The sequence below is a fragment of the Otolemur garnettii genome, unplaced genomic scaffold (assembly GCF_000181295.1).
Source record: "Otolemur garnettii isolate 467f Iridium unplaced genomic scaffold, OtoGar3 scaffold00094, whole genome shotgun sequence".
Taxonomy (NCBI): Eukaryota; Metazoa; Chordata; class Mammalia; order Primates; family Galagidae; genus Otolemur; species Otolemur garnettii.
In genome coordinates, this window is record NW_003852489.1 from 5,731,764 (window position 1) to 5,742,695 (window position 10,932).

A 10,932-nucleotide genomic window follows, 5' to 3' on the forward strand; every position below is an offset into this window, starting at 1 on the left:
AAAAAAAAAAGAAAAGAAAAGATTAAAACAAATATATAATTATTATAACAATATGTGTACATATGCTCAATTCCTCTACCAAAAGATAGCAGTTGTCAAGTCCTGTCTTTGGCTAGCTTTTCCAGTGGTTAGATTGTTACCATGGTTTGAAGCATCAGATGCAGATTTCACATTGTCCACAGAAGAAGGACTCCTTTCCCAAGCACCATTTTTTAGTGTTTAAGGAAGGAATCTGACTCAGAAACCATCCTGCAGACCTACCCTTCACTGTTCTTAGCCTGAGGCAGGTCACTTGGTGACCTTATAATCAGTCACTGACAAGGTAGATGTTTATTTCTACACTGTGACTGGCTAAAACTCACCATGACTTACTTATGAATCCTGTAAGAAGGGGATCAACAAAATCGTGGCTCTGTCACCACACAAGAGGAGCAGAGAATGGCTGTCAGGGAGCCAAGAATATCTTCTATATCTCACAATGCTATCCTCTCTGACTTAAAATTATAACCATACCAGCCTAGCAAAGAGGGAAAAAAAGCAAATAAGTAAAATCTGAAATGGGACTTAGGACCTATCAACTTTTCAGAAATAAAAAGGATTTTAAGAGAATACTCTGAACAGATGTACACTAGAAAAATTAAATAACATAGATAAAATAGACAGATTTCCTAGAAATGCACAAATGACCTAAATACCACAAGTAGAAGTAGAAAATCTTACTAAATCTATAACAAGCAAAGAAATTGAATCAGTCATTAAAAACCGTCCAACAAAGAAAATTCCAGGGCCAGAAGACTTTAATAGTAGATTCTAGTAAGCATTTTAATAAGAATTAGCACCAGTCCTTCTCAGACTCTTCCAGGAAATTGAACAGGAGGGAACACACTTCTAACTTGTGTTAATAGGTAATCCCTAATACTGAAGCACAAAAAGATATCACAAAATAAGACAGTTACAGACCAATATGTTCCATGGGCATAGATGCAAAAATCCTCAACAAAACACTGGAAAATCAAATCCAGTCGATTAAAAGGATTTTACACTTAATTACCAAGGGAAATTTATCCGAGGGATCCAAGAGTGGTTCAACAAGGCCAGGCACAATGGCTCATGCCTGTGATCCTCGTACTCTGGGAGGCCAAGGCAGGTGGATTGCTGGAGCTCAGGAGTTTGAGAGCAGTCTGAGCAAGAGTGAGACCCCATCTCTACTAAAAGTAGAAAAATTAGCCAGGAATTGTGGCAGGCGGCTGTAGTTCCGGCTACTTGAGAGGCTGAGGCAAGAGGATTGCTTAAGCTTAAGAGTTTGAGGTTGCTGTGAGCTGTGATGACACCACAGCACTCAACCCAGAGTGACAGAGTGAGACTCTTGTGTCAATAAAAACCAAACCAAGGTTCGGCACCTGTAGCACAGTGATTATAGTGCCAACCACATACACCGAGGCTGGTGGGTTTGAACCTGGCCCAGGCCTGCTAAACAACGACACCTGTAACAACAACAACAAAAAATAGCCAGACATTGTAGTATGCACCTGTAGTCCTAGCTACTTGAGAGGCTGAGGCAAGAGAATCGCTTAAGCCCAAGAGTTGGAGGTAGCTGTGAGCTGTGATGCCACAGCACTCTACTGAGGGTGACATACCAACACTCTGTCTCAAAAAATGAAACAAAACAAAAAAACCAAGGGTGGTTCAACATTAAATAACCAGGCTCAGTGCCTGTAGCTCAAGTGACTAAGGTGCCAGCCACATAGACCAGAGCTGGTGGGTTCAAATCCAGCCTGGACCTGCCAAACAGCAATGACAACTACAACCAAAAAGTAGCCGGGCATTGTGGTGCGCACCTGTAGTCCCAGCTACTTGGAGGGCTGAGGCAAGAGAATCACTTAAGCCAGGAATTGAAGGTTGCTGTGAGCTGTGATGCTATGGTACTCCACCCAGGGTGACAGCTTGAGGCTCTGTCTCCAAAAAAAAAAAAAAAAAAATTAAATAATCATTGTAATACACCAAATGGAATAAAGGTAAAATAAAAACACAGTCATCTCCACTGACACAGAACATGCGTTTGACAAAATCCAACACCCTGTCATGATAAAGAAAAAAAGACATTCAGAAAACTAGGACTAGAATGGACTAGAAATGATCATTTCTAGTCATAGAATCAATATGATAAAGAGCATTTACGAAAAGACTACAGTTGACATCATATTCTATGTTCAAAGCCTGGAAACTTTTCCCTTGGGACCAGAAAGACAAAGATGCCTGCTCTCACAAAAGAAACAAACAAACAAAAAAAGATGGCTGCTCTCAGTAGTAGTATTCAACATTGTTCTCAAAAGTTTTAGTTAAAGAAATTAGATAAGGGCTCGGCGCCTATAGCTCAACCGGCTAAGGCGCCAGCCACATACACCTAAGGTGGCGGGTTCGAATCCCCAGCCCGGACCTGCCAAACAACAATGACGGCTGCAACCAAAAAATAGCCGGGCGTTGTGGCGGGCGCCTATGGTCCCAGCTACTTGGGAGGCGGAGGCAGGAGACTCGCTTGAGCCCAGGAGTTGGAGGTTGCTATGAGCTGTAATGCCATGGCACTCTACCCAGGGGGACAGCTTGAGGCTCTGTCTCAAAAAAAAGAAAAAAAAGAAATTAGATAAAAGGCATAAATATTGGAAAGGAGGAAAGAAAACTATTCACAGGTTAATTTGACTTCATCAAAATAAAACACTTGTGCTTCAAAGGACATTATCAAGAAATTAAAAAGAGGCGAGGTGGCTCATGACTGTAATCCTAGCACTCTGGGAGGCCAGGAGGCCAAGGAAGGTAGATTGAGCTCAGAAGTTCAAGGCCTGCTTGTGCAAGAGCAAGACCCCATCTCTTAAAAAAAAAAAAATTAGGGGTGGCACCTATGGTGGCTCAGAGGAGTAGGACACCAGCCCCATATACCAGTGGTGGTGGGTTCAAACCCAGCCTCAGCCAAAAATTGAAAAAAAAAAAAAAATAGTAGCTGAGTGTTGTGGCAGATGCCTGCAGTCCCAGCTACTCAGGAAGCTGAAGCAAAAGGATTGCTTAAGCTGAAGAATTTGAGGTTGCTGTGAGCTGTGACACCACAGTGCTCTACCAGGGCAACAAAATGAGACTCCGTCTCAATTAAAAAAGAAATAAAAAAGTTAGACTACAGAATGGGAGAACATATTTGCAAATCAGATACCCAGAATGTATCAAGAAATATAACTCAGTGACAAGCAACACAATTTAAAAAAATGGGCAGACGACTTGAATAGAATTTTCCTGAAGAAGATACAGTAGAAGTTCTGTGAGTTGACCAGGGGACTGTAACAAATTGGTCAACATACAGATGTAGTCAACATAAGGAACTATGCCTACTGTATTGATATGTGCATGTGGTGTGTGTCCAGTGAAAACTGACCAACTTAAGGAGGTGGTCAATGTAAGGATGTGTTCAACTATGGAAGTACTACCGTATATAAATGGCCAATAAGCACATGAAAAGATGCTCCGTGTTATTAGTTGGTAGGGAAATACAAATAAAATATAATGAGATGCCACTTTTTATTTACTAGGTTGGATACAATTAAAAAGTGGAAACAATAGCAAATAAGTGTTAGCAAGGATAAGAAATTGGAAACCTTTGTGTCCTGCAGGTGGGAATGTGAAATGTATCAGTTGTTGTGGAATACATTTTGGCAGTTTCTCAAAAGGCTAAACATAGAATTACCATATGACTTAGCAGTTTCACTCCAAGGTATATACCTAATAGAATTGAAAGCAGGAACTCAAAAAGATGTTTGTGTGTATCATAGCAGAATTATTCACAAGAGCCAAAAGATGGAAACCAAGTATCCATCAACAGATGAATAATCAAATTTTGGCATATATGTACAGCGATTCAGCCAGTTCTGATATATGCTGCAAGATGGATCAACCTTGTCTTACTCAAGTAATTGAGTTAGACACAAGGAGATAAATACTGTATGATTCCACTCAGAGGCCTGTGAGTAGGGGAGTGGGAAGCTAAAGTATAATGCTTACAGAGCTGTTACTGAAAAGTCTTGGAAGTAGATGGTGGTGATGTTTGCACAATGTGGTGAATATAATTAATACTACTGATTTTATGCTCTTAAAAATATGGCAAATTTTAATATGTTTCACCATCATAATAAAAAATTCTAAAAACCCATAGTAGTCTTTATTGTCATTATGCAACTGCCACTTCTAAACTATTATTTATTTCCAAAATTTATAACTAGATCTTAGAACAAGGCAGTTGTAAGAAGGAGAGAAATTTTTTTCTTTTAGGTTTACTTTCAGTGTATTTTGTTTTTGTCATATCTGGCTGATGAGGATGTAACTCAGTGGTTCTCAACCTTCTGAATGCCTCCTAATGCCGCAACCCTTTAATACGGTTCCTCATGTTGTGGTGACCCCCAACCATAAAATTATTTACATTGCTATTTCATAACTCTAATTTTGCCACTGTTATGAATCATAATGTAAATATATGATATGCAGGATGTGTTTTCCTTGTTACAAAGGGGTCGCGACCCAGACGTTGAGAACCACTGATTCTAACTTGTCATCTTGTCCAGTCTTATAGTACATGTATATATATAAACAAACTCTGATTACTTCTGAATTTTCATATTTTCCATTTCAAACAATAGTTTAACCAATTAAACACATAGATCCTCCATAGCTGACCACCTCCTTAAGTTGACCTAATTTTCATAAGTAGGCTATACACCACATATACTAAGGACCAGTTCCTTACATGGAATCCCTTCCTTACCACTGTGGCCATGTGTTGCCCAGTTTGTTACAGTCCATTGGGTGGTCAACTTGCAGAGGTTCTACTGCAAGTAATTGCTTTTGACAACAATTGTTTATCAGGTAGATATGATATTATATTGTTGTAAAATAACATGTGTTGTTGTAAAATAGTGTGTGTTTACATGGTAATACCCCATTGGGGAATCTCGAGAACCTGCCTTTCCCTTAGTCTGAGAGTCGAGACAAAATTAGACTGTACATGATGAAAATATTTCAAATTGTATGTAAAACCAGCACATTGTACCCCATGATTGCATTAGTGTACACAGCTGTGATATAATTAAAAAAAAAATTAGACTGTACATTGGCCCAAAAGTTCTTGGATTCTGCATCCTGCCTAGCATCAGCCCAGGTGGACACACAGACACTAAAGAGTCTCCATATGTTTAATTTGTCCTTTTGTTTTAATAGCCAACCAACAGAGTTTGGAGAAAATATCAAGCTGTGCCTTTTTGGCATAAAATATTTAGTTTGCTACCTCATCATGTGCTAATTGCTAAATAACTTCCCAGAAATTATTATTTTAGAATACTTAACAGCGAAGGTTGTTAGAAATGTAATTGTTAGCATTGCGGAATGAGAAGTAAGCACTGTTCTTCCCATTGTTTGAATTCACAGCCTGTGCCTCTGTCATCCATCCATTTAGCCAACCATCTGATCTGTATTTCAAATACTAAGCCTTTTTTCCTCAGGATTCTTTTCCTGGGCTGCTGTAATATCTCTATCCTGATTGTTTGGCTTCCACGCTTGGCTTTGCTGTAGTCCGTGCTCCACTCTGCAGCCAGTGCATTCTTTCTAGAATTGTCTGCATTGTCCGAGATGGTAGCCATTAACCATATGTGACTATTTATATTTAAATTAATTGAAATTAAATTAATTAAAAGTTGGTTCTCACAGTAGACACATTTCTTTTTTTTTTTTTTTTTTGAGACAGAGCCTCAAGCTGGTCCCCCTGGGTAGAGTGCCGTGGCATTACAGCTCACAGCAACCTCCAACTCCTGGGCTCAAGCGAGTCTCCTGCCTCTGCCTCCCAAGTAGCTGGGACCACAGGCGCCCGCCACAACGCGCGGCTATTTTTTGGTTGCAGCGATCATTGTTGTTTGGCGGGTCCGGGCTGGGGATTCGAACCCGCCACCTTAGGTGTACGTGGCTGGCGCCTTAGCCGGTTGAGCTATAGGCGCCGAGCCAGTAGACACATTTCTAATACTTAGAGCCACTTGTAGCTAGTGGCTACCAAATTGAGCAGCACAAATGTAGAACTTTTCTTTCTTTCTTTTTTTTTTTTTTTTTTTGAGACCAGAGTCTCACTGTGTCCCCCTGGGTAGAGTGCTGTGGTGTCACAGCTCACAGCAACCTCAAACTCTTGGGCTTAAAACAATTCTCTTGCCTTAGCCTCCCAAGTAGCTGGGACTATAGGCACCTGCCACAACACCTGGCTATTTCTGTGTTGTAGTTGTTATTGTTGCTGTGTTGTTAGTGGGCCCAGGCTGGATTCAAACCTGCCAGCTTTAGTGTATGTGGCTGGCGCCCTGCTGACTGAGCTACAGGCACTGCCAGAACATTACTGACATCTCAGGAAAGTGTTAGGTATCATTGTTCTAGAACATAGAACTTAACTGTTGGAACCAAAACTCTTTTCCGTGGCTGGCAAGGATCTATGGAACCTTGCTTCTCTCTCCCTTCTTGTTTCTCCTTACATAATCCTTTATTCGTTGTACTCTGGGTGCACTGGCCTTCTTTCTGTCCTTTGGCTTTGCTAGATCCCCCCACTCCCAGCCCCCGTCTTACAGTGTCTGCCACTTGCTACTCCTTCGGTTGGGAACACGCTTTGGCCCTCATCTTTACATGGCTCTGTCATCATCATTTAGGTGTCAACACAGATGCTACCTCCTCAAGAGAATTCTTCCCTGTATACCCTGAGTATCTCCTTTGAGAAGCTCTTAATCATAGTAGCCTATTTTTATGATCTCCCCAGCCTTTATCCTTAACTGAAAGTCAGCTTATCCGTATGTTTGCCTACCCTGACACCCCTCTCCTCCCCACTAGAATATAAGCTTCTTAACGATCATGTATTCTTTCTCGCTCACTCACCACTATTCCCTTCCATCTAGAAAACTGTACATAGTAGGTGCTCAGTCACTAAACTGTGAGAGTCTCTCAGAACACTATCATCTGAACTACCTTATTTCTTTTTACTCTGTCTTTTTCGAGATTTCAAGTCTGTTTTCCTATGCCCTGTTTTCCATTTTTTTCCAAAGGTTATTACAAACTACTGTTTGGTCATCAGATCAGCAATTTGATGGTCAAATGATCTTGTCTCTGTATCAGTACACTTATCAGAATGAAGAGTTATCTGTATGCTAAAACATGTACTTTTCCCATTTTTCTATTTCTGCTTAAAAATATAAATCCAGTCAAATCACCATTCTAGAGTAGCCTAACAAATTACTTCATTTCAGCTTTAAGTTGGAATTTAGTATTAGAAAAGATACTCCCACATTTTGGATTAACCTTAGTATACTATTATTCTTGAGGGTCATATTCTTTTCTAAAAGCAGATGGCTGTATAACAAGTGTTGGGAGAACACTGACATTGAATTGTGTTCATCACCTTATTGATCATCCTGGTTCTTTTTTTTTTTTTTTTGAGACAGAGTCTCATCTTATAACCCTTGGTAGAGTGCTGTGGCATCACAGTTCACAGCAACCTCAAACTCTTGGGTGTAAGCAATTCTCCTGCCTCAGCCTCCCAAGCAGCTGGGACTACAGGTGCCCGGCTAAGTCCTGGTTCACTTGAAGTTATTCTGTTTTCCCTGCCTATATAAAAATATGATAGATGAGAAAATTATTTTGATTTTTCTCATTTTATGTTATTAATCTGTTAATAACAGATAGATGGAATTTATAGATGGAATAAATAAACTTTAACTGTCTGTTGATTTTATACTCTTGAAGAATGCTTCCCAACTTCACCGTACTTCTTGGATTTTTTGTTTGTTTTTTGATTTTGATAGAGTCTTACTCTGTCGCCCAGGCTGGAGTGCAGTAACACAGTCATAACTCTGCAGCCTCAAACTCCTGAGCTCAAGCAACCCTTCTGCCTCAGCCACCCAAATAGCTAGGAACACAGGCATATGCCACCATAGCTGGCTAATTTTTTGTGTGTTTTGTAGAGATAGAGTATTACTTTATGCCCAGGCTAGTCTCAAACTCCTGGCCTCAAATGATTCTTCTGCCTTGGTCTCTCAGAGTGCTGGTGTAACAGGCTTGAGCCACCACATCTGGCCTTGGTTTTCTTTTAAATGGCTTTTATACCTTTGTTCCCTCTCAGGCTGAGCATTTTTAGGAAATGATGTTGGCCTGATACATGGATATAATGTTCTAGCCAGCATTATAATAGATACATAAATATGTGTCTAGTCCTGACAGTGTTCTTCTGTCTTATACAGTCTGTGTAGATGTATGGTCTGTTGCTGTCTAAACTTCAGTATGATCTGAAACATTACACTCCTCTTGCATATCATTAGTTGTACAGTTACTGTGTGTAAAGAACTCGGTATTTTTCACCATAGAAAATAAAGATTATAAAATAGTTGATACCACTGCTATTATCTGTGAAATGAGCAGGTATGAAGTATCATGAAATCAGTGGTAATTGGTCAGGTGTTACACACATACAGTAGAACCTCCATAGTTGGCCATCTCCGTAAGTTGACCTAATTTTCATAGACCAGACATGCACCACATGTTTGTATCGTTCCTTATGTTGACCACCTCTGTATGTTGACCAGTTTGTTATAGCCCCTTGAGTGATCAACTCACAGGGGTCCTATTGTATAAAAATAAAAGATATTGGTGGGTATTTCCTGTTGATTTTGTTTTCCTTATTGTTTTCCAAGTTTCTTATATTGAAACTATATTACTTTTGTATTTGAAACAAAAAGAGTAAATACTTTTTTAGATGCAGCTCATGCCAAGTATACAAAATATATAAAATATTTAGGGAAGAGAAAGAATCAAAGGTGGAAGAGATTAATCATAGAAAGCTTTCTGGAGAGCGGTGCCTATGGCTCACTGAGTAGGCACTAGCCCCATATACCAAGGGTGGCGGGTTCGAACCCAGCCCTGACTAAACTGCAACAACAAAAAATAGCCAGAGGTGGCATCTGTGGCTCAAAGGAGTAGGACGCATGTACTGGAGGTGGTAGGTTCAAATCCAGCCCTGGCCAAAAACTGCAAAAAAAAATAGCTGGGCTTTGTGGCGGGTACCTGTAGTCCCAGCTACCTGGGAGGCTGAGGCAAGAGAATCACCTAAGCCCAAGAGCTGGAGGTTGCTGTGAGCTGTGACACTACGGCACTCTACTGAGGGCAACAGAATGAGACTCTGTCTCTAAGAAAAAAAAAGGGAAAGCTTTCTGGAAAGAGCATGTATTTCTTCATGGGCATTAGTCAACCCCAGATCAGTCAGATGGTTATTTTCTGATGCTGCCTCATTTTTGTGTCTAGCTACTTTAAGTGCTTGGTGATCCATAAGAGATTATGGATCCATGATTCCATCATGATGGAAACATCAGAAATGAAGGCATGTTATTTGTGTTTTTGCAGGCTGCTTCATGTGCGAAATGGAAATTGTAAATATCATTTGGGTGAAGAAACATTTAAATTAGCTCAGACATATATGGATAAACTATCAAAACATGGCCAGCAAGCAAACAAAGCTGCACTCTATGGAGAACTGTGTGCACTCCTATTTGCAAAAAGCCACTATGATGAGGTAAGCGTTTCGAGGTGCATTTCATTGTGACCAATAAATACATATAAAACAAGATAAATCAAGTAGTCTTCTCTTATTTTTCCTGTAGATCTCATTTTTATATTTTAGGTTTACTGGAAGCAATATGCATTTGTAATAGAATATTTAAAACTAGACAGAAGGAATATTTGTCTAAATATATACATGTACAATTTAGGGTTAATTTTGGTTTTGTTCCTTTTTAATTTGACCAACTGTATCTCTGCCTCGATTTTTTTTTTCTTGAGTCAGGGTCTCACTCTGTCACACTGGCTGAAGTCTGTCACAGTGGCATGATCATAGCTCATTGCAGCCTAAAACTCCTGAGCTCAAGTGATCCTCCTGGCTCAGCCTCCTAAGTAGCTGGGACTATAGGCACACACCACCACACCCAATAATTTCTTCTATTTTGTTTTGTAGAGATGCGGGTCTCACTCTTGTTCAGGCTGGTCCTTCTACCTTAGTCCCCCAGACTGCTAGGATTGCTGGCATGAGCCACTGCCCCTGGCTTTACCCTATTGTATTAGTCAGGATAGGCTAGGCTATGCTGAGGTGCTATCAACCCCAGAGTAGCAATGGTTTTAAAACAATAAAAACTTATTTCTTGGGTGGCACCTGTAGCTCAAAGGAGTAGGTCGCCCACCCCATATACCAGAGGTGGTGGGTTCAAACCCAGCCCCCACCAAAAACTGCAAAAAAACCCACTTATTTCTTGCTTATGTTATATCCCTCTCCTGGGATGGCTGTGACTACTTAACATTATATCTACACTTTGACTAAGACCCATTATGGTTTAACACATCTACCTGTAACAATAACATCACCCTTGGAGCAAAGGCAGAAGCTTCCTGGGCGGTTACCGTTGGCTTTTAGAGCCTTCTCCCAGAAATGACACATTTCACTTCTCATATATTAATGGGTTAAAGGAAGTCACATGGCCATGCTTGTCTTTAATGTGAAAAAGAGGGAGTGGGGCAGTCAATATTTTATAATAGTATTACAGTCTATCGCAATTTTTAAAATGCTACCTTTTGCTTTAGAACAAAATTCAACTCTTTTAGCATCTTACAGACTAGTTTTTTGACCTAAATCTGAGTTAGATAAGTAGCTTTTATCTGTTTTTGCATCAAAATTGCTTCTGAACAGATGTATCTTGTAAGTGAAGTAGAAGAGAAGGAAACTTGCAAACGAGGAATATTTTCTAATGTTCTCCCCCTATTCCTTAAGATCCCTTCATAATATCATTTTGTTTATAGCACTCACCACTATCCAAGATAATCTGTTTTGTCTTTTTTTTTTTT

At 40.0% G+C, this 10,932-nt stretch overlaps 1 protein-coding gene across 1 annotated transcript in view; it reads left to right on the top strand.

Moving 5' to 3' along the window:
- Positions 1–10,932, top strand: part of APPBP2 (amyloid beta precursor protein binding protein 2) — an 80,752-nt gene that overhangs the window by 50,017 nt on the left and 19,803 nt on the right. The window contains exon 5 of the mRNA XM_003795602.2: positions 9,445–9,613. Coding sequence (XP_003795650.1) covers positions 9,445–9,613 — 169 coding nt within the window. The remainder of the gene's footprint in view (positions 1–9,444; positions 9,614–10,932) is intronic.